Below are 23,734 nucleotides of genomic sequence, written 5' to 3'. Positions count from 1 at the left end.
TGGACACCTTTAATGTTGTATGAGGGATGATTTCAAGGAGTAGAAAAGGATAAGCTAGGTCATACTGTAGTCACAAACAACTCCAAACTCTCAGTGGCTCAAAGCATCAAAGATTTTTTTTTTTCTTCTACTGTGTGTCCTTTGAGGTGGACTGTGGCCTCTGTTTGATGCCATCGTGTCATTTTCACTCTGAGACCCAGGTTGGTAGAGCCATCACTATTTGGAATGTTGCTGGCCCCATGGCAGAGAGAAAAGAGAGCTCTGGAAGGCTCTTAACATTTGCAGCTTCTTGACCACAACCAGCCACCTGGCTCCTTCCCAACCTTTGTGCAGGAATCACTAATGGGGGCCGAGAAATGCAGTGGGAATGAGCATGGGGCAAGCGGTGTGATGCTACCATAGCCCTCAAAGGCAGGAAGACTCAGAATGTTTGGTGAAAAGTACTTAGGAATATCAGGGCGGGGAAGAGTGGGCGAGCCTACCCCTTCCAGAAATGAAGCTATTTAGTTTGTATGTAGTAGAACAAGAGTGATAGAAAGGTCTTCTGGCTATCACCTAAATAAAGGATTCAGGAACTACAGACCAGCTATTTGATCTTTATAAGATGTCTTCGCTGCCCTCTGTAGTAATTTCTCTTGTTACTGTCTGTTTACCTCTTGCATTTAGAGGAAAAAGAGGAGGTGGGTGGGAGAGAAATACTTAGAAGTCAAAGAGCTGATGTGTTACACTGAGAGAGAAGGCCAGGGAGATGGATTCCTTTGCCAGACCAGTCCTGTGGAAAAAGTAACCTCAAGGGATTGAGTTAGTGGTGGCAGGTAGCATCCAAGAGCAAAGGAAGTCGGCTACCTTCAGTGCCTGCAGGAGGGAAGAAAAGGGGAAATTGCCCTGGGGGCTTAGCAGGTGACACAACCACACCTAGCACAGTGTACAGTAGGTATAGGCATTCTGTAAATGTTTATTTTTTTTAATTATTTATTTATGATAGTCATACACACACAGAGAGAGAGAGAGAGGCAGAGACAAGGCAGAGACATAGGCAGAGGGAGAAGCAGGCTCCATGCACCGGGAGCCTGACGTGGGATTCGATCCCAGGTCTCCAGGATCCCGCCCTGGGCCAAAGGCAGGTGCCAAACCGCTGCGCCACCCAGGGATCCCCTCTGTAAATGTTTATGTGGGGATTTTTTTCCCCACATTTTTTAGATGATAGACTTTTTCCCTCTACTCTTAGTAATTAGGAGAATATTTCAACATTTTTAAATTAATGAATAAATTTATCCTTGTAGCGGAGGTGAAACGTGTTGGAGATACCCTCCTGGGTATGGCCACACAATGTGTCCAAGTAAAAAATGTGGTGAAGACCTCGCCCCAAACTCTTTCCAACCTTTGCCTGAAGATAAATGCAAAGCTCGGAGGAATTAACAACGTGCTCGTACCTCATCAAAGGTAAGATTCTGAACTCTGTTTTTCTCTACTTTGTTTTAAGATCAAATGTAATGTAACCTATAGTACAGCACACAAATCTCAAACGTGGATCTCAATTACTTTTTTCTTATGTGTATGTAAGCATTCATGTAGCCACTACTTAGGTGAAGATCTAGAATGTTTCCAGCACCGTGTCAGGCTTCCCTGTGGCCCCTCCCAATAGGTAACCCCCAAAGGTAACCACTATCACCATAGATTCGTTTTGCCTATTTTTGAACTTCATATAAATGGAACCAAACAACATGTAATATTTTGTGTCCATCTTCTTTCGCCCATCATTATGTGTCTGGAATTCATTCGTGTTACTGTATTTAAGTATAGTGTATTCTTTTTCATCATTGTGTATTATTTCATTATATGAATATACCACCAAATTTTAAACTATTGTACCATTGATGGATATTTTCGTACATTTATTATACAGCTTTTCTATGTTTTTTGGTGGACTTAAGTATTCTTTCTCCTGAGTATATATCCAAGAGTAGAATTGCTAAATTAGAGAGAGTACATACATACAGTCAGAAAGTTTTCCAGAGTGATTGCACCAGTTTACGTTCCCACGGAGAGTTCTAGTTGCTTCATATTCTTACCAACACTTGGTAGTATCAGTCCTTTTAACTTTAGCCATTTTGTTTGGGGGCAGTAGTATCTCCTTGTAGTTTTAATTTGCATTCCCCTGATAATGCATCATATTGAATACAATTTCACATGTTTATTGGCTATTCAGATATCCTCTTTTTTGACAGGCTTGTTCAGTTCTTGGCCATTTCTTAGTTTGTGTTGTCTTTTCATTCATTTGTATTTCCCTTATCTATTGAGATAATATCTGACTTGTTAATTCTAAAGTGTTTTCTTTTTTTTTTCTTTTTTCTTTTTTTTCTACAGTGTATTCATGTGAAATTCTCTATGCGAAAGTGATTTGAGAAATTTAGCTTAGGGCTGTGGTGTTCATCATTGCTATTCTGGACAAGATTATGAAACTGAGTGCCTTGCTCTTGTACAGTCATATTCCAGTACTTACTTTTGAATTAAATTATTTATTTTGAATAAAATTTATAGGTGACAAAATCCTTCCTACAAGATTGCTAGATGAGGTATACAGACCATAGGGGAAGTTGACCTAAATTCTGAAATCATTTCATTTGACTCCAAACATTTGAAACATAGCATAGTAGTTTAGAGTACATACCTCGGTGTCTGACTTCCTAGGTTTGGATTCCAGCTTTACTGCTTCCTAGTTTTGGGGGTATTTTTATTTTTTATTTTTTTATTTTTATTTTTTAATTTATTTTTAATTTTTAAAATTTTAAAATTTTTATTTATTTATTTTACTGCTTCCTAGTTATTGTAAGCTTGGGCAAGCTTCTTAATCTCTTCTGTCTCATTTTTTTCTATCTGAAAAATTGAAATAATAATTGTACCACCCTCATGGGATTGTTGTGATGACTAAATGAGTTACTACAAGGAAAGTGCTTAGCACAGTGACTGGTACATAGTATATGTAAGCTGTTATTCCATTTATGTGTATGTATGTTATAGATTTATGGTTGCTGCTGTACTGCTGTGTGCCAGGCCCATGTTGCCTCATGATACATACAGAGAAATATAACACAGCCTCTGCCCTCATGGAGGTGTCTATTTTTGAGTACCCATCATATGGGGTTTTCAGATTTAGGATGTCTCCTGTATTATGCTTTCAGAGTCAGTACTCAGTTCTAAATCCTACTGTTAAGAATTTACCAGAGAAGCATACATGATATTTTTCTCCTTGATTCCTAGACAAATCAGTGCCAAATTAATGTATTCATTCTTTCAATAAATGTTGTTTATTTATTTATATAAAAGATTTTTATTGAGAGAGAGAGAGAGAGCAAGCACAAGCAGGGAGAGAGGCAGAGGGAGAAGCAAACTCCCCCCTGAGCAGGGAGTCCAGTGCGGAGCTTGATCCCGGGACCCTGGGATCATGACCTGAGGTGAAGGCAGACACTTAACTGACCGAGCCACACAGGTGCCCCTCAACAAATATTTACTGAGTGTCCACTGTGAGCTAGTCAGTGTTCCAGGCACTTGGGATACTGCAGTGAATAAGACAAAACAAAATTCCTGCCCTTGTGGAACTTATATTCTTGTGTGTGTGTGTGTGAGTGTGTGCGTGTGTAGAAAATAAATACGAATTAAATTAAATGGAATGTCTAGCTGGCTCAGTCAGTGGAGTATATGACTCTTGATCTTGGGCTTGTGAGTTTGGGCCCCACATTGGGTGTAGAGATTACTAAAAATAAAATCTTTAACAAGGGGTAGTGGAAAGGGAGGTGGGCGGGGGGGTTGGGGTGACTGGGTGATGGGCACGGGGCGGGGGGCACTTGGCGGGATGAGCACTGGGTGTTTTGTTATATGTTGGCAAATTGAACTCCAATAAAAAATAAATAAATAAATAAATAAATAAAATCTTTAAAAAATAATTGAGTAGGGGCAGCTCTGGTGGTGCAGTGGTTTAGCACTGCCTGCAGCCCAGGGTGTGATCCTGGGGACCTGGGATCGAGTCCGACATCGGGCTCCCTACAGGGAGCCTGCTTCTCCCTCTGTCTGTGTCTCTGCCTCTCTCTCTCCGTGTCTCTCTGAATAAATAAGTGAAATCTTTAAAAAAAATAATAATTGAGTAAAATATGTGGTATAAGGGATGAATACTACATGTAAAAGTAAAATAGGAAAGTGGACAGACTCAATTCTCTTCTCTAGGCCTCACATCTTGAAGAGCATTGGGGGTTTTGACCCCATTCCATGTAAATTCTGCAATACTGTATCCATTGTAGCAATCCTAGGATCCCAAGAGAGTTTGTTCTAGGAAAGTCTTCCCTTTACACATAGAGATTTTGTTAAATTTGGCTCAGGTCCTCTTTTTAAATTCTTCCCTTTCTGAGGTGGCTCAGTGGTTGAACGTCTGACTTTGGTGCAGGGTATGATCCTGTGGTCTCGGGATCGAGTCCCACATCGGGCTCCCTGCATGGAGCCTGCTTCTCCTTCTGCCTGTGTCTCTGCCTCTCTCTGTGTGTGTCTCTCATGAATAAATAAATAAAATCTTTAAGAAAATAAAAGTAGGGATCCCTGGGTGGCGCAGCGGTTTGGCGCCTGCCTTTGGCCCAGGGCGCGATCCTGGAGACCCGGGATCGAATCCCACATCGGGCTCCCGGTGCATGGAGCCTGCTTCTCCCTCTGCCTGTGTCTCTGCCTCTCTCTCTCTCTCTCTCTCTGTGACTATCATAAATAAATTTAAAAAAAATTAAAAAAAAAAAAAAGAAAATAAAAGTAAAATAAATTCTTCCCTTCCTATTATAGAAGAACCATGTTGACTTGTGTGTGTGTGTTTTTTTTAATCATTTATTTGAAAGAGAGAGAGAGGCAGCAGGGGAAGGAGCAGTAGGAGAGGGAAAGAGAGACTCTCCAGCAGACTCCATGCTGAGCACAAAGCCCAACACAGGCCTTGATCCCAGTCCCTTGAGCCAAAACCAAGAGTTGGACACTCCACCAACTGAGCCATCCGGCGCCCCACCCATGTGGACTTCTTAAGTGAATTCCGATTCATTGCATGAGGGGCACAAACACTCAGTGGGCCTCAGAGTTCTCACCCAGTGTGAACAAGACCTTATTCTGTGGTGTAAAATTATATCTGATGAGCTTGAAAATACAGATTTTCACCTACATGTGTCAGTGTCAATGTCTCCTTCCATCTGAGCAGGCCCTCGGTGTTCCAGCAGCCTGTCATCTTCCTGGGAGCGGATGTCACACACCCCCCAGCCGGGGACGGAAAGAAGCCTTCCATTGCTGCTGTTGTTGGCAGTATGGACGGCCACCCTAGCCGGTACTGTGCTACTGTCCGGGTGCAGACCTCCCGCCAGGAGATCTCCCAGGAGCTCCTCTATAGCCAGGAGGTAATTCAGGACCTTACTAACATGGTTCGAGAGCTGCTGATCCAGTTCTACAAATCCACACGCTTCAAACCCACTCGGATCATCTACTACCGAGGAGGGGTATCGGAGGGACAAATGAAGCAGGTACTCGGATTACCCGCAGTTGCCTTGGGGGGTTTCTGGGTGTCTGATGGAGCTGCCACTCCAGGTAAACCAGATCTGGGAGATGCCAGGTGAGTTCGCAATTAAATGTCATTCTGTTTCTGACTCCTAGGTAGCCTGGCCAGAGCTCATAGCCATCCGGAAGGCATGTATTAGCTTGGAGGAAGACTACCGGCCAGGAATAACCTACATCGTGGTGCAGAAGAGACACCACACACGACTCTTCTGTGCAGATAAAACAGAAAGGGTAAGAAACCCGTAGGACCCTCACTGTCTGGTGCAAGCGAATATGTTTTCAAATGAGCTTACCTACAATTTGTTCCCTAAAACCAGAAGTGTAATAATAATAATAATTTAATAAATATACTCACTCCAGTTGAGCATAGATAATCACTTCTGAATAGTACAGGTTTTGAGAGTTAGTATATCTCTTGCGGGACAGAGTGCTGGCTTCTAGAGTTTTTTTTTTTTTTTTTTTAATTTTTATTTATTTATGTTAGTCACAGGGAGAGAGAGAGAGAGAGAGAGAGAGAGAGAGGCAGAGACAGAAGCAGGCTCCATGCACCGGGAGCCTGACGTGGGATTCGATCCCGGGTCTCCAGGATCGCGCCCTGGGCCAAAGGCAGGCGCCAAACCGCTGCGCCACCCAGGGATCCCTGGCTTCTAGAGTTTTAAGGGGGAGGGGGCCCCACAAACATGCCAAGATTATACTATGGTGATACAGGCAGACTCCAAATGGGTGGTTTATCTATTTGAACTTTATTTATCATTTGCTGCTTTTTTGCTACCAGTGCCTACGGCATGGTTCTAGAATATATAGAAGAATTTCTCTTCCAAATGGTTTATACCGTTACATAGATCAGTGCAGGGGATTCTTGGGGTACACTGAATGCTTTTAATGTCACACTTACTAACCATTAGGCAAGTTAACTTCTCTAAGCTGTAATGTTCTCATCTGTAAAATGTAGTCAGAAGAATACCTATCTCACAGGGTTGTTAGAAGGATTAAAGTAATAAATGAATATTAATTTGGAGTTCAACTCCCAGCATTTGACTAAGAGGCATTTTGTATAATTGATTTATAGTCTGTGATTTATGTGTAACCTTGCTAAATTATAAATACATAATATTGGATGACTTTGCTTCTATGATATTTTCTATGACATTATTTCATCTTTTCCAAGCCCTCCCTGATCCACCCTCAAGAGACTAGTACTTTCTGTTGTTTAATCTTGTCATCTTGTGGGTCCCTCCCATTATTTTCTAGTCCGCCCTTAGTTTTTGTCTCCAATCCAAGGCTGAGCTGTTTTCTCTTTGAAACTTCGGAACACTAAGGTTTTCTCCTTGGGCTCCAGTTCCACCAGTCAGCTCAGGTTCCAAGTGTTGTCTTCTGAATTGCCCAAATCCCGACTCAGTAGTACTTCTGAGACCTCCACTAATACAAATTCTCCAAACTCTTGCCCGAGCTCTGGTCACAGAACACCCTGCCACCTCTCCATCCCTCCATCAAATTGCTGTCCGTGTAGCTCTTGGAACTGGATTATCTTCCTAAAGCCCAGGCTACCTCATCATTTTGTCCTTTACCATTCTCTGTCACTCCTAACCTTCCAGAGGCTGATAATCCCAGTCCTTGGTCTCCCCCACTCCCTTGACACTTACCAACATCTCCAGTTCTCTACTCATGCCTCTTGCCAATCTCCAACTCGGGATCAGTCCACTTACCCATTTCCTTTGCTTCAACTCTTAGGCCAATGGACACTACTGTGGAAGAAAGTCATTGAATGATGAATTGATATTGCAGACTCATGATGACAGATCTCAGGCAGCCTTTGACGCTGCAGTTTCTCCATTTGTCCAGTTCCCCATAGCATGTATACCAAACCTTCACTCCTGAATTCCTCAGCCTGATAAAGCAACACTTTATCTTGCCAGCAATAGAACAACCTTCTATTTCCCCAGAAAACAACATCTAGAAGCCATGAGGTGTTTTTTTTTAAAGATTTTATTTATTTATTCATAAGAGACAGAGACAGAGATGCAGAGGGGGAAGCAGGCTCCATGCAGGGAGCCCGATGTGGGACTTGATCCTGGGGCCCCAGGATCACGCCCTGGGCTGAAGGCAGGAGCTAAACCACTGAGCCACCCAGGCTGCCCTAGAAGCCATGAGTTGTATCAGCTTCCTCTCTTCTACATTTTTTTTAAAAAGATTTATTTAGCTATTTTAGTGTGAGAGAGAGTGCGAGCTGCAGGAAGGGCAGAGGGGGAGAGAGAGGGAAGCTGACTTCCCGCTGAACGTGGGGCTTGATGCCGGACTTGATCTCAGGACCCTGAGATCATGACCTGAGCCGAAATTAAGAGTCAGATGCGTAACCAACTGAGCCACCCAGGTACCCCTATCTCCTCCGCTTTCCAGTGTAGTAAAATGTGTTTTCTCCTCTCCTTCCTCTCACATCTCAGAGCCTAATCTTTCCCCCTATGCTCTTGCTCCTAAAGGAACACTTCAGTAATTACCATTGGTTTTCAAAGCTCCAGTTCCTTCTCCTTACCCTCTAAAGTCCCTCAACTCCTCCTAGATCTGCTCCCTCCAGTAAGCTTCCCTTTACCCTGTTTCTCCCTCAGTCTGCCTGCCACCTTCTCTTTCTTTTCTTTCATGACCAAATTTTTAGAAGAAAAATGACTTGACTTTCCATTGGCATCAATTCTCTGTAGCCTGACTTCAGTTCCAAAGATTCTGCTGAAGTTGCTCGAGCAGTGACCTCATTTCAAATCTAGTGATACCTTGTCAGGTCCTTACACTGACCTCTTCGCCTGAGCAATAATATGATTTGCCCAATTCACTACCCTCCTTTATAATCAGACTCTCTTTGACTCTTCCTCCTCCTCTGTCCATTAAATGCTGATATTTCCAGGCATTTCGTACTTTTCTCTTCCTCTTCTGAATTTCTCAAACTCTCTAGTTTCGCCTACTTTTCTGCATTCACTGATCTGCTTATAGAGTCCTAAATTTGTGTTCCCAACTGCAAACATTTCTGTGCAGTTCCTGAGCTGCACCCCTGATTGTCTACCAGACGTATTTACTCAGATGCTCCGTAGACATTGTATCAGCGAGATAGGCTAGGCCCTCCAAAGTCGTAGGGGCTCACAAAGATACATTTCTTGCTCATGTTCTCTGTGGCTCTGCTGCAGCTATGACCCTGCTGTCCTCCTTTTGGAACCTAGGCTGACAGAGAAGAGTCTATCTGGAAACTCACCAGTCATTATAGCAGAGGGAAAGAAGGATCCACACAAGCCCTATGTTGGCTCTTAAAGCTTGTGCCCAGGAGTTACACATTTCAGGCCACACTTGATCAGCCAAAGTGAGTTACATGGCCACTCCTGAGTTAATTGGGTGGGGATGTATAATCCAACCCCAGGGAGGGGCACAGTAATATTTGGCACTAGTCCTACAATCTACCACAGGCATTTCAAGCAAAACACGTCTAAACCTTCTCCTTTTTGTTTCATCCTCATCCAAAGTCTATTCTTCCCTCAGTTTTCCTTTTTTTTTTTTTTTTTCAGATTTTATTTATTTATTCATGAGAGACAGAGAGAGGCAGAGACACAGGCAGAGGGAGAAGCAGGCTCCCTGTGGGGAGCCCGATGCAGGACTTGATCCTGGGACCCCAGGGTCACGACCTGAGCCCAAGGCAGACGCTCACCTGCTGAGCCACCCAGGCGCCCCCAGTTTTCCTTTTTTTTTCTATGACTTGGCATCATCGGCCATTAAGTCAACCAAGCTAGAAACTTCAAGGTTGTCTTTAATTCTGCCCCTTTCCTGTGGTCGAAGAGTCTTCTGAGCTCTGCCCTGAAATGTCTTGTCTCAGTTCTTCCTCTTGCGTGTTCCCTCTGTCCTGGGCAGAGCCTCCTGTATTGCTGGAGACCCCTGATGGTCTCCCCATTGGCATCACAGGTGTGCCCTTCACAGATGTGCCCTCCACTTGCTGTCAGGGCTACATTAAAAAAAATACAGATTTCAGGGTGCCTGGCTGGCTCAGTCAATAGAGCATGTCACCCTTGATCTCAGGGTTGTGAGTTCAAGCCCCACTTTGGGTGTAGAGCTTACTTAAAAAAAAATACACATCTGGGCAGCCTGGGTGGCTCAGGGGTTTAGCGCCGCCTTTGGCCCAAGGCATGATCCTGGGGTCCCGGGATCGAGTCCCACGTTGGGCTCCCGGCATGGAGCCTGCTTCTCCCTCTGCCTGTGTCTCTGCCTCTCTCTGTGTGTCTCTCATGAATAAATAAATAAAATCTTAAAAAAAAATTACACACCTTACCTTGCCACTCCATTATTAAGAAACCTACACATATCCCCCATTGCCTACCAAATACTTCCCTTTGGTGTTCAATGTTTTCCTAAGGTACCCGAAACATCACATATAGTTTCAGCCTTCTACAATGCCCTCATACACACTTTCCATTTCCCATGTATATTGTGGATTTGAATCCCTGGGATGACCACATCCATCCCACTCTTTCTGCCCCCCCCTCCTGTTCTTATTAAGGAGTAATATAGAGAACAGTAAAATACAACCTTTTTAGTGTATTGTTCTGTAAGTTGTGACAAATGGATGTGGTTGTGTAGCCACCATATCTATGAAGACATGGACAATCCCATCATGCACACACATTCTGCTGAGCCCTCTGCAGTCAACCCTTTCCCTCACCTGTACAGCCCCTAGCAACCACTGACAGGTGCTCTGTCCTTACAGTTTTGTTTTTTCCAGAATGACATATATGTGGGAGACCATAGCCTTTGGTCTGGCTTCTTCTACTTAGCATAATGCATTTGAGGTTCGTCCAAGTTTATTGTGCATATCTCCAGTTTATTCCTTTTTGTTCCTTAGTATTTCATCATATGGATAAACCACAACTAGTTTATCTATTCCTGACTTTAGGGGATTTGAGGAGTATTTCTGGTTTTCATCCCATCCCCCTCTTTCAACTCTGCTTATCCTATAAAGGATGGCTCAACTATTTCCTCCCGCCAGCTTGTTCGAGTGCCTTCCATAATGCCCTTATCACAGTGCATTGCAGTTCATTGTAGATGGTGTTCATGAAGGACAGGAGTGCAAGTTCATTAGTTCTCTCCATGCCTCTATCTCTCATCCCCAACATCTGCCGCAGAGCCCTCCACATGGGCGTTCAAGCAGTAATTGTTGAAATGAACGTGCCTGGATCCCTTTTTCCTCAAGGCATCACCTCCATCGTTCTCACCTATAGATTCTAAGAGATTTGTTTTAAAAAGGATTCCAGGGGATCCCTGGGTGGCTCAGTGGTTTAGCGCCTGCTTTCTGCCCAGGGTGCGATCCTGGAGTCCTGGGATTGAGTCCCGCGTCGGGCTCCCGGCCTGGAGCCTAATTCTCCCTCTGCCTGTGTCTCTGCCTCTCTCTCTCTCTCTCTCTCTCTCTCTCTCTCTCTCTGTGTGTCTATCATAAATAAATAAATAAATCTTAAGAAAAAAATAAAATAAAATAAAAAGGATTCCATGGGGCAGCCCCGGTGGCTCAGTGGTTTAGTGCCGCCTTCAGCCTAGAGCATGATCCTGGAGACCCGGGATCGAGTCCCACGTTGGGCTCCCTGCATGGGCCTGCTTCTCCTTCTGCCTATGTCTCTCATGAATAAATGAAATCTTTAAAAAGTAAATAAATAAAAATAAAAAGGATTCCATGTTGGGACATGGGGCTGGCTCAGTTGGTAACTCTTGATTCTCTGGGTTATGAGCTCAAGCCCCACACTGGGCATAGCAATTACTTAAAAATAAAAATAAAATTGCCTAGTGGCTCAGTTGGTTAAGCGTCCAACTCTTGATCTCAGCTCCAGTTTTTATTTCAAGCTTGTGAGTTCCAGCCCTACGATGGCACCACACTGAGCATAGAGCCTACTTTAAAAATTAATTAATTAATTAATTAGTATATTTAAAAAAAGGATTCTATGGTCAAATAAGTTTGGAAAATACTATATACTCCATCTCCCTCTTAAAGATTATACATGATCGAATAAAGGTTCTGAGAAGTCATACAGTAGAAAAACTTTTTTTTTTTTCAATGAAAAACCTTTTTAACTTAGGTTCAACTCGGTATTTCTCAAATCTCTTTGACCATAAAATATCTAAACTTATCCTGCGGAACTCATGTTACTGAAGAACACACTTTGGGAAATAATGTCAGAACTATTATAACTCCGTTACATTTCCTCTTGTCCAGCTAGGTCCCCTAGTCCACATTTGAATTTGATGGAATGAGACTTTCCTGTACTCATAGAGGTTCCTGTAGCGTTGGCTACAAGTCAGCCGAGCATAATGGTAGTTAGAATGGATCCAAATAAACTCCCATCAAATTCCTGTCTCTATACAAAATAAACTTCCTCATATGGAACCCTGCTGTATAGCACAAGAAGGAGAAAGTGAACCAAATAGCCAGGTGTAGTTCCTTTTCTTGTAAATGCATTTCTGAAGTTCCCTTCTCTGCTTTCCTAGAAGTTTGATTGCAGCATTTTGGCTGCAAGTGAACCTTACAATTTAGAATTTTAAAAGTGTAAATGAGGGGCGCCTGAGTGGCTCAGTGGGTTAAGCGTCCACCTTCAGCTCAGGTCATGATCTCAGGGTCCTGGGATCAAACCCCACATTGGGCAACCTGCTCAGTGGGGAGTCTGCTTCTTCCTCTGCCCCGCCCCCTGTCTCTCTCTCTCTCTCTCTCCCTCTCTCTCATGCTCTCTCTCTGTCAAATAAATAAATAAAATCTTTAAAAAAATAAAGTGTAAATGATCATCACCTAGTTTTATAGCTGATTAGATTAAGACCTGAAGATATTATGCTTTGTTAAGGTTAACATCAGGGGCAGCTGGGTGGCTCAGTTGTTGAGCGTCTGCCTTTGGCTCAGGGCGTGATCCTGGGGTCCTGGGATCAAGTCCAGCATCGGGCTCCCTGCATGGAGCCTGCTTCTCCCTCTGCCTGTGTCTCTGCCCTTCTCTCTGTGTCTTTCATGAATAAATAAAATCTTTAAGAAAAAAAAGAAAAAGAATAAGGTGATTGGGCTAAGAAACACTACAGAAAAATTCAACATGTTGAATTAAACTAATTTCCAAAACTTCACTTAAGAGCAGTTTGCTAACTTGTTACCAATTAATAAATAAAAGAAAAATATGACCTGGCCTGAGCCCTGTCTGACATTTTGGTGACTAATTATGCCTCCTCCCCCCCTTTTTTTTTGGTAGGTGGGGAAAAGTGGCAACGTACCAGCAGGCACTACAGTGGACAGTACCATCACACATCCTTCAGAGTTTGACTTTTACCTCTGTAGTCATGCAGGAATTCAGGTAATTTAGAAGCTGGTTCAGATCTTTGACTTGATAAGGAGATGTTTGCAAATTCAGCAACTGGCTTGACTAGACTTGTTATTCAACACTCTGCATCACTTTGTTAATTTAATGCTTGTATTCTAGAACTATTATCTTTCGGTCTGCTTGTAGGTGTGCTAGGCAGGAATATTTCTGAATTGAAGGAGTAGATTTCAACGTTTCTCTCCTTTCAGAGAGCGAACCCATGTCAGAAACATATTAATCATAAAAGTCTCTCTCCAGGGAACCAGCCGTCCTTCACATTACCAGGTCTTGTGGGATGACAACTGCTTCACTGCAGATGAGCTCCAGCTACTAACTTACCAGCTATGTCACACGTATGTGCGGTGCACACGCTCGGTCTCCATTCCAGCCCCTGCATATTATGCCCGGCTTGTAGCATTCAGGGCAAGGTATCATCTGGTGGATAAAGATCATGACAGGTAAGTTTCTCAGCCACAATGAAATCTCTTTTTGCCTGAATTAGCAACGTGTTTAAAAAAAAAAAAAAAAAAAGAGCTACTGTAGAGAAGTTTTTGGAGGAGCTAAACTTCCTTTTAGGGTTTAAATTTCAAGAAGTGAATAAAATTGAATGTGCCTTTGAGAGCTTATAATGTGACTTCTGGTTCTAGAAGTGCTCAGGCCTGCTCATACTTGCATGGTGTGCCTATCTATATAGTCTGCCCAAGGAAAAAAGTCTAATTTGGAGTTGCCTGTGGTTTTCCCAAAGAGCCAAATGCATTCAGTTCTGCACAGGCCACCCCAAAGGTGGCCCCCACAGTGCTCTGACTCTGGTCTGCGTAGTCACAGGCCTGTGGATTCCACTTCATGCAAGGGGAAGTCCTGCACAGTTCACTTGGCTTTCAGAACACTTTGGAGGAATGCACTGGAGTGAATCTGGGGCATCTGTGTGGGAGAGGAGGGGTGCCAGATGATTGTCACCCCCAAATAGGGATCTCAGAAGCATCAGACATTTTGACCTGTTACCGAGCACTATTAAAGCTGAACAAGCTCTCTGCATTAATTTTCTTTTCCAAATGACCATCTGTGAAGTGTAGCGGTTTCTGGGCTCTTCCCCAAGTCTGAATTCAGCTGCTAAATAGTAGACATTCCATCGCAAGTCTATTTCTGTAAGGGTTGAAAATACACTATTATGGAAAATGCCCAGCTGTGGCTTTATACCTTCCATTCTGTAATATACCTTCATCCATTCAACACATTTATTAGGCATTGACTGTGTGCCCAGCACTGTGCTCAATTCTAAAAATACAAAGATGAGAAAGACCTATTTCCTGGGATTTTCTGTTTCAGAATGGCAGACGATATGGGCAAACAGCACCGACAATTAGGCCAAGGCCGTATAGGTGAAGGTGCAGTGGGACGTTAGAAGAAAGGTTGTTAGAGAAGATTTCATAGCTGGATGGGTGGGATTTGGCTCTAGAAAGAAGAGAAAAGGATTTTCCAGGCAGAGGGTACAATGGACATAAAGAGAAAGCAAGCAACATGTTTAGACAATAGCAAGTTTTCTTTGGCTGGAGCACACGAAAGGGGAAGAGCGGGCCTAAAGCTGGAAAAAGTATGTTAGAGCAAAGTTGTTCTTTGTTAAATGTAAAAAGCTGCTTTGGAGATAAAGCAGACAGTCCTTAGCCATTAACTGGGCATGAGTGGGAGAGAAGAGGATGAAGTAAAAGATGACGAAGCTTGTGAGCTTAGATGGTAAGAGCAATAATAATTTAAGTAGTAAAATAATTAAGCAGCAAAAGTAACCACTGAAGTCAGAAGAGGGATGGTGACTTACAGTTTGCCAAACCCTTTATATCATAGTAGCCTGAGGACATATGTTCAGAAGTTATTACCATTATCTTAAAAGACCAAAGTTCAAAGGAGATGTTCCCTCTCCGAGGTCATGTCACTAGTGAGGAGTAGATGAGGGGAGACTCACAGCGTAGTAACATTGCACAGCCAACGTAGAACGTTCCAGCACTATGCCAGGCACGGAAATTCATTCAACCAATGGTTACTGAGACTACACTATGTGCTGGGTGCTAAGGGCTCAGGGGTAAGACCAACAAAGTCACTGCTTTCTTGGAGTTTACACTTCCTGGGGGGAAATACATAACCATCCAATTAATAGCTTAATTTCACACGCGTTGAGTACCACGCAAGATAAGTGGAGGATTCTGTGAAAGTATGTCTCAGGTGGCTGTGACCTGAACTTGGGAAGCAGGGAAGATTTCTTTGGGGAAAATGCCATTTGACTGTAGCCTAAAGGACAAGTAGGCATTAGCCACACATAAAAGTAGAACTCCTAACGTAAGCACTGTTAAGGATTTGGGTGTTTGTAGACATCATTTGATTTATTTACTGCAACAGCCCATCCAATAAGTCATATGCATTTTTCATTTGAGCAAACTCATGTTTAGAGAGACACAACAAATTTTTTAAAGAGCCTGAGATCTCGAATCCAGTAGTTTGTGCTATGTGAAATATGTGAAATTTGAAGTGGTCTCTTGTTTGTTACACTTGGGGTTTTTTGTTTTCTTTTTTTGTTTTTGTTTTTTTTTTTTGCATTCTTCTCTTTACAGCGCGGAAGGCAGTCATGTGTCAGGACAGAGCAATGGCCGGGATCCTCAGGCCTTGGCCAAGGCTGTGCAGATCCACCATGATACCCAGCACACGATGTATTTTGCCTGAGAGTCTCGGAAAAAGAACTCAACCAATCTGGCACCCCACGCAGCCTCGAAATGTTTCAAATGCCTACCGCCTCTGAGAGAGCCAAGTTGACTTCAGGTGGTCCTCTACCAGCAGCTTGGAATAGTTGCACTGAATCTATACTTCGCAGCACTGTCTGATGCATCAACAAAATTGAGCCATTTTTTAAAAAGTAATAGATACTTCTAGATTGTCTTTTCTGATGCACTGGACTGAATTTTTACCTCATCTTGCAAAGGCTGATCGGCCTGAACTTCCTTAAGGACTTTACGAGAAAGGTTTCTATGGAATATTTTGCTAGCTGTGGTGTTCACCGCATCCCTCTAGTCTTAGAAGATTATTCCTTGTTTTCTGTATCCATTGAGTGGGGTGTTTGCATAAGTGGGAAAGAAAAACCAAACAATCTACTTAAGTTCAGCGTAACTTTCTAATTCTGTGGGTCCATAGACTTTTTAATGGAGATTTCTGACTTCACCACTGTAAATGCCTTTAATGAGCATTAATTTTTGAAAGTTTTACAGTTTTATTAGTTTTCCTACTTCATCTTCTTGATATCTACAGACTTGTGCTGGTGCAAGAACAGGCTGCCAGGCAATTGCACTATATTTGGCTGCAAATCCAGACAGGCAGTTCTCTTATTTGGTTGACTTTTGTGAATGTGTAGCACAAAGAGATGTAATGCATGTCACGATGACAAAATAACACTGCCATGGTAAGAGTACTCATGTTTCCCACCTCTCTGGAAAAAAAAAAAAAACTTTTAGTATTTTTCAAAGTTTTCAAAAGTGCCCATTTTATGCTGCTGTGTGGTTTGTTAGATCTAAATGATTTTTAAACTTTTCTCATAGAAAATTAACTTTGGCAATAAACATTTTTTAAGGTCCCTTCTCTTCCTCCCCCAACAATGTAGTTTTTTAGATGAGATTTCAGTATGATTTTATCAGCTATTTCTTATAGATCATAATCTGGCAATTTCTGAAATTGGTCAGAAAAGACATATATTTCCATGACTTTTTAAAGAATTATTTTTATCTGTCTTATAGTCACAGTTGGTGTCCTGTCACTTTGTTTTAAAATAAGCTAGAACCAGGATGCTTCCTTATCGGATAGGCTTTGCCAATCCTCAAAGTACATTGAGCGATGCTGCAACCTGCACAAATGTACCAGCATTTAAAACTTTTTTTCCCGGGAATCAAGGTTACTCACACAATTATGTGCAGTGCAATTTTTTTTTTTTCCTTCTCTTTCAACCTGAGATGTACTTGGTGGGGTTTCCTTCCTTTCCCTAAACTAAAATTGCTTAGAAGAGGTTGATTTTTCTGAATAGATTCTAGATTCCGCTCGCAAGGAGACGGGTTCCTTTCTTGTCCAAAAAAAGGGAGCTGATCTAAAGCAAGCATCAGTTGAAAATGTAGGGAAAAATGTATTTTGTATTTAGTGTAGATACCACTTTGTGAATGGACAGCAGTTACATAGAGTCTTGGTAGTTCCAGCCAGTGTTTCCCAGCCCCAATTGTACTGACTTGTGATTCTCTAATCCTGGAACCTCAGAAGTGAGAGCTGGAGAAGGGGATCAAAGCCCCAGAGCCGCCCTCCGTGTGGCTGAGGAAGGTGCTGGGGGAAGAGACAGACACAATGTGGGAAAACCACTTTGCCCCCCTGTCTGGAGACTGCTGGTGGGGAAACACTGGATCTGATGGTGAAGGGTGTTTGCTTGAAATCTGTAGCTGGTCCAGATCGCTCGAACTAGCCTTCTCAAAATCCCAGCAATACAAAGCACTGTTTTTCTTCGGTCTTTTAAAGAAGCTTGTAAATACGTTGAAGTTTACATTTCCACGTGCCGTAGGTCAGCGGCGCCCCCCCCCCCCCCCCCCCCCCCCCCCCCCCCCCCCGCACCGTGTTTGCTTTAGAAGGTCCGCAGAGTCCCGTAGCTCATTCCGACGACTGCAGCCGCGTGCAGCGGGCCCCAAGCAAGGTCTGTAACCGAGGCACATCTGAGGCAGGAGTGAAGAGACGGCAGGTGTTCATTGCTTAAGATTTTCCTTTTCTGCAAATACCTCACGTGGATACTACGAATCAGGACCTGTTGGTGAGGGGCTGGCTGCTGCTTTTGCTCACATTTGTTCAGGGAGAGCTCAGAAAATACCCTTCAGCTTGGTCCCCCTGGGCCCAGGAGGTGGAAGCTTCTTTCGGAGGAGCAGGACTTGCCGGGGTTCAGGATGTGCAGAGCCCTTGGCCAGCGGGCACCCCACCTGCACTCGAGGGCCTCGGGCCTGCTTGTTAATGCACAGAAGTGTCAGTTCTCACCCTGTCCTGTCCTGCGTGCAGCAGGGAGTGACACGGAGGGCCACGGAGCCCGGATTGGCTTGCCGGGCCATGGCCTGAATGCTTGACCTTGAACTCTACAGCTCGTACAACCTCAGTCAGTCCTGTACACTGGGCCGAATCAGTGTGGTGGTGGAGGAAAAGCCGGGAGGCCTATTTTTATAGGAAACAGTACTTTTAAGGGGGCAGATGCTCTCATTTTGGATGAAAGGAAAGAAATATGGAAGAACTAGGATTATTGGGGAAAAAAAACAAAACAAAAACCTGCTGAGGGGGTGAATCTTTAAGAGGTAATCACTATAGAGTCGGAGCTGCAGCAATACTGTTGCAAGCGAGTCTAAATGCATAGTTGCAATTTGGCTTGACAGCTGCAATACCCTAACCCCTCGGGGCCGACTGAATCGTCATGCATGTGTCAATCAATGGGAGGTGTGCATTCTCTAGAAGTAGGTTTAGGCTGTTTGTCTGTTGGTTTTCGTTTGAATTTTTTTTTTTTTAATGCAGCCTGGTTAGGCCCTGTCACGTGGTGTGAAAGATTGAAACGTAGCAATGCTAAAGAGTAACCGTTAGGGAATAAGGTGTGGGGACATTAAGAGAGTGGTGACGATCCAAACGTTGAACCGATTACGTGGTGTGGTGGTGGTTGTTGAAGCTGCTGAACCCTCGGGGTTTCTAAAGTGAACTAGCTGACTTAAAGCACCCAGAGCCTGGGCACGCAGAACATGTTCATTCTTACTGTAAATTCTATTTGCTGCTTCCAAAGGTGATGATTTACAAGCAGACACGTGTTCTGTATGGCCTGTACTTTAGGATCCGGTGCCCAGTCTGTGTCGGAGCTCACCACCTGGCTCCCCTACCTACTCTTGCTGTGGGAAAAGGCAACCCACTGCCTAAGGAGGCCCACTCTCTCCGCTCTGCCCCAGTGACCCTTTGTGGATGTGCTGTAAGATTTTCTTGCTCAATAGCAAGGTGTTGGGAGCTCTGCTTTCATTTTAAGAAAGTGGAGGCTGAGGGCATTGTATGAATACTGCTTCAACTCCGAGGATTTTTCCTTATAAAATTAAAGGGAAGATCTTGTTATCGATTAACCATTTTCTTATCCCTTGCTATTGACATTCATGCTCTTTCTATGTCTAGTGGCTGAAAATGTTTGCATTTGTTCATTTGACTAATGGTGTAATTTTGGTTTCTATATTGTTAGACCTGTAATGTTTTAAAATGTATTTTATTAACTTTGGACTGGATGTATGTCTCTAGCAATACGAGGTACTTTCTAAACTATTAAGGGAGGGGTGATATCCTCATGTTGAGATAAGATGATGGTTGTTTAAATTTTGCAATTTTTTTTTTTTGGCCTGCAGGGATATTTTGTGTTCATGTGTCCAAAAGAGAATAAATTGGCATTCTTGTGCCAAAAGTTGTTTTTCTTGTCAATTGTCTAATACATACGGAGTATACTGTACTGGTAACACACATGGTCGCTTTTCAAAAAGTACCCTCAATTTAAGAAATTTGAGAAAGAACAGAGAGAAAACTTTGTGTTTTTAACTCCTGGGTCTCCCTAGCTTTAGGAATTGATATTTGGGGATTTTGGAAGAGCTTCTCAGCAAAATGTCATATATGAAAACTTTTACAAGATTCATCAGGGTTCTGGGTATAGCTCTCAATGGGAAAATCTATTTAAGTGAAGTTTTGAGGAAAAACCTGCAGTCTCCAGAGGGGAGTATGGCCACATACTTTCAAGACTGACTTCTCCAGAGGAGGCTATGCCTCAATTCACCCAACCTGGGGCTATCCAGTGTCAGGTCTTTAAAAAATTCTCACCACGTGAGGGTGAGTCATGGCAGGGATAATACAGAGGTTTGCATGATATGGCACTTATCCTCAGGTAATTCATGGTTGACCAGGGGAGCACATTTTGCCTACAACTACCTTTACTACAGGTAGTTGTTTTTTCCATCAGCACAATATTTCTCCCTCTGTATTTTTTTAAAGATTTATTTATTTATTCATGATAGACAGAGAGAGAGAGAGAGAGAGAGAGAGAGGCAGAGACACAGGAGGAGGGAGAAGCAGGCTTCATGCAGGGAGCCCGACGTGGGACTTGATTCCGGGACTCCAGGATCGCGCCCTGGGCCAAAGGCAGGCGCTAAACTGCTGAGCCACCCAGGGATCTTCTCTCCCTCTGTATTTATCCATTGTCAAACATTTATCACAAACCCAATACATGCCAAGTTCTGCCTAGGTGCTGGGAACATAGAAGAGTAAAATCTAGGGGTGCCTGGGTGGCCCAGTCACTTAGGCATCTGCCTTCAGCTTGGGTCATGATCCCAGGGCCCTGGGATCATGCCCCACATCCAGGCTCCTGCTCCTGCTCCTGCTACATAGGGAGCCTGCTTCTCCTTCTCCCTCTGCCTGCCCCTCCACCTGCGTGTGCTCTCTCTCTCTCTCTCTCTGTCAAATAATTAAATAAAATCTAAAAAAAAAAAAAAAAAAAAAAAAAAGAATTGGGACACCTGAGCGGCTCAGCAGTTGAGTGTCTGCCTTTGACTCAGGGGGTGATCCTGGGGTCCTGGGATCGAGTCCCATATCGGGCTCCTGTGGAGAGCCTGCTTCTCCCTCTGCCTATGTCTCTGTCTCTCTGTCTCTCATAAATAAATAAATAAAATATTTTTTTAAAAAGTAAAATCTTGATCCTTCAAAGAGTTCATTCTAATGTGGCATGGAGTGGAGAGGCAGTGAGATTTACATTATCTGAGTGCCTAGTATAACCAGTCAATTTATATTGATGTCTTTAATCCCAGCCACAGTCCTTTGAGGTTGACAATGGTGTCCCCTTTTTAAAGACGAGTCTGCTTCAAAGAAGTTAAACAACACGGTTTCTGGATGACATAGCTAGAACTGAGCCCAGGCCCGTCTAACTATTATTCCTGCGGTTGAGCACAAAATAATGGAAGGGGAAACAACTTCTGCCGTGGGGAGTCAGGAAAGACTTTACAGTGGTGGGGAGTTTGGGGGTAGGTGAGCAGGAGTTGGCAAGGTGAAGGAGGAGAGGATGAGGGGATGCTAAACACACTATTCCCAGATAGTTGATTGTGGTAGCTACAATTTTTGTCTATCCAAATGCTTCCCCTTATTCTTCCTTTGGGTGATGGAATATCTCTTACGGGAATCACATTATTTTGTGTTTCAGGTGAGTCCAAATGACCTTCCCACCTTGTCCCCCACCATGTGTGTCATGGTCATGTCTATCCTTGAATCAGTCACTGGGGGAAGTGCACCAGCTAGAAATACATGTCCACTCCTGTGAGTCTCTGTGTGTGTGTGTGTGTGTGTGTGTGTGTGTGTGTGTCTGTGTGTCTCTGTGTGTGTCTGTGTGTGTGCGGCCAGCAAGTAGGGAAGGCACAGACTGGTCAACACTGTTGTAAGCCATATGCCTGTCTCTCCACCTCTTGGCTCTGGTTTCTTCTAAACTGCCTTTATTCTCCAGAGGCTCGTGGCAAATATTTAAGGAGAAAAGGGACACAAGCAGATGAGGAAAGGAGCAACTATATTACAAATTGGAGAAGAGAAAATAAGTGAGTCTAACAAACATTTCTGGAACTCCTATTATGCAGGAGGAACTATAAAGATAAAAGACACAAATTATTTATTTTTTTTAATTTTTTTAAAATTTATTTACGATAGTCACACACAGAGAGAGAGGCAGAGACATAGCAGAGGGAGAAGCAGGCTCCATGCACCGGAGCCTGACGTGGGATTCGATCCCGGGTCTCCAGGATCGCGCCCTGGGCCAAAGGCAGGCGCCAAACCGCTGCGCCACCCAGGGATCCCAAGACACAAGTTCTGACCATGGAAAGTTTCTTTTGTAAACTTGGGGCCACATATGCGACAAGGTGGCTTTGAGAGTTAAGTGCCATGAGAAATATATACACAGAACCATGGGATCACTTGGAGAGTTTCCTAACAGAGACAGGAGATGAAGGAAGGTTTCTTAGAGGAAGTGATGACTGGGCTGTCCTATAAAGAATAAATAGGAGGGACGCCTGGGTGGCTCAGTGGTTTGGGTGTCTGCCTTCTGCTCAGGTCATGATCCTGGGATCTGGGATCAAGTCCCGCATTGGGCTCCCTGCATGGAGCCTGCTTCTCCCTCTGCCTGTGCCTCTGTGTCTCTCATGAATGAATAAATAAAATATTTTTTTAAAAAAAGAATAAATATGAAATGTTATCAATGAACAAGGTGGAAAAAGACATTCTGAGAATTCTCATCATGGGCAAAGTCATAGAAAAAAAAGAGACCATGACTTATCTGGATGAATCACAAGTGATTTCAGTACTCTTAGATTATAAGGGGTGAGGGAGGAAGAGGAGATGATGAGGCTGGATGACGGACTCAAACATTAGTTCCTGACAGGACAGAACTTGGATGGCATGCCAAGAGGGCTAGAGGGTCCCTAAGTGCAGGCGTGTAGCACAGTCTGACCCATGTCAGCTAAGCCAGCAGTAGTGTTGTGGGGTAGGTTGAAGCTGAAGGGAGGTTAGAGTTTTATTGTAACAGCCCAAGCAAAAGATGAGGAGGCTTGTACTTGAGCAGTGATAGTGCAGTTGGAGAGAAGGAATGGACTCAAGAGATACTCAGAAAATAGAAGCAGAACTTCTTGAAGGTGGATATGGAGAATGAGGGGAAGGAAGCAGATTCATTAGGGCTCCCAGGTTTCTGGCTGGGGTAGCTGGAATGACAATGATACCCCTCGGAGAATGAATGCAGAAGAAGAAGAAGAAGCAAATTTGTGCTTTGTGGAAAGGAGGAAGGTGGTAAGTTTGATTTTGGGCAAATTGGATTTGAAGATGGTGCATGTGGACTGGAGAAAGAGTGTGGGAGCCATCAGCATATTGGTGGTGCATAAGACCATTCACGTATGTGTTCAGGGAGATTATTCAGGGCAAGAAGAAATGGAAAAATATGGATTCCCAAGAAAGTCAAATATTTACAGGGTAGACATAGGAAGAGGCATGTCTGAGGGAGAATAAGAAATGCACAAAGAAACAGAAGAGAACCAGTTGTCCTAGAAACCAAAGGAAAACATTTCACTAAGTATACGTAGGATAGGGAGTTGCTGTGTGGCACTGGACAAGTGACTTAACTTTTTCTAACCTCAGTTTTCTCATTCACAAAGCAGGGGTGGTACTAGAACTTACCTCTTGGGGTTTTAAGTATTAAATGAGATAATATAGGTAAAGTCTTGGAGCCATTTAGATACAAGCTACAAAGAAGGAAGTGGTTCAACCATCCAATATCGTATAGCAAGACAAAATCTGAAAAGTGCCCATCAGAATTTGTAGCACAGAGGTCATGGGTGACTGTGGTGGGTGCACCATCTGAGGGCAGAGGGGGCTGTTTGTTGGAGGGAGAACTGGAAGGAATTGGGGGGAATGAGATTTAATATACAAGTTGGAAAAAACTGGGAAAGGGGGGAAGCCTTACTGTATGGTCTTCTGTAACTATTTTGAAATATAATAAAGTATCCAGCTCAAATTTTCACCATGAAGCAAACACATTCATGTAACTCCTACCCATATTTCAAAACAGAAGTTTCCTGGTGCCCCAGAAGCCTCACAGGACGCCTTCCTAGTCATTACCTGAGCCCACTCTCCCCAAAGATAATCATTATCTTGACTTAGGTAGTTCTGCTTGTTTTGGAATTCATAAAAATGGAATCATTTGGGATGTATTCTTTTGTTTCTGGCTTCTTTTGCTCAGTTATGCATTT

The 23,734-nt window shown here is 43.4% G+C and overlaps 1 protein-coding gene across 1 annotated transcript in view; it reads left to right on the top strand.

Annotated features, from left to right (window-relative positions):
- The window catches only part of LOC112914685 (protein argonaute-4), a 39,258-nt gene extending 19,875 nt beyond the window's left edge, over positions 1-19,383 (top strand). The window contains exons 13-18 of the mRNA XM_072723855.1: positions 1,284-1,443; positions 5,219-5,534; positions 5,665-5,799; positions 12,804-12,905; positions 13,170-13,369; positions 15,512-19,383. Of these exons, the coding sequence (XP_072579956.1) occupies positions 1,284-1,443; positions 5,219-5,534; positions 5,665-5,799; positions 12,804-12,905; positions 13,170-13,369; positions 15,512-15,620 (1,022 nt within the window). The 3' untranslated portion in view covers positions 15,621-19,383. The remainder of the gene's footprint in view (positions 1-1,283; positions 1,444-5,218; positions 5,535-5,664; positions 5,800-12,803; positions 12,906-13,169; positions 13,370-15,511) is intronic.
- Positions 19,384-23,734: the final 4,351 nt, after the last annotated feature.

The sequence above is a fragment of the Vulpes vulpes genome, chromosome 10, assembly GCF_048418805.1.
Source record: "Vulpes vulpes isolate BD-2025 chromosome 10, VulVul3, whole genome shotgun sequence".
NCBI classification, from domain to species: Eukaryota; Metazoa; Chordata; class Mammalia; order Carnivora; family Canidae; genus Vulpes; species Vulpes vulpes.
Note: the sequence above shows the minus strand (reverse complement) of the source record. Positions and strands in the feature narration are given on the sequence as shown.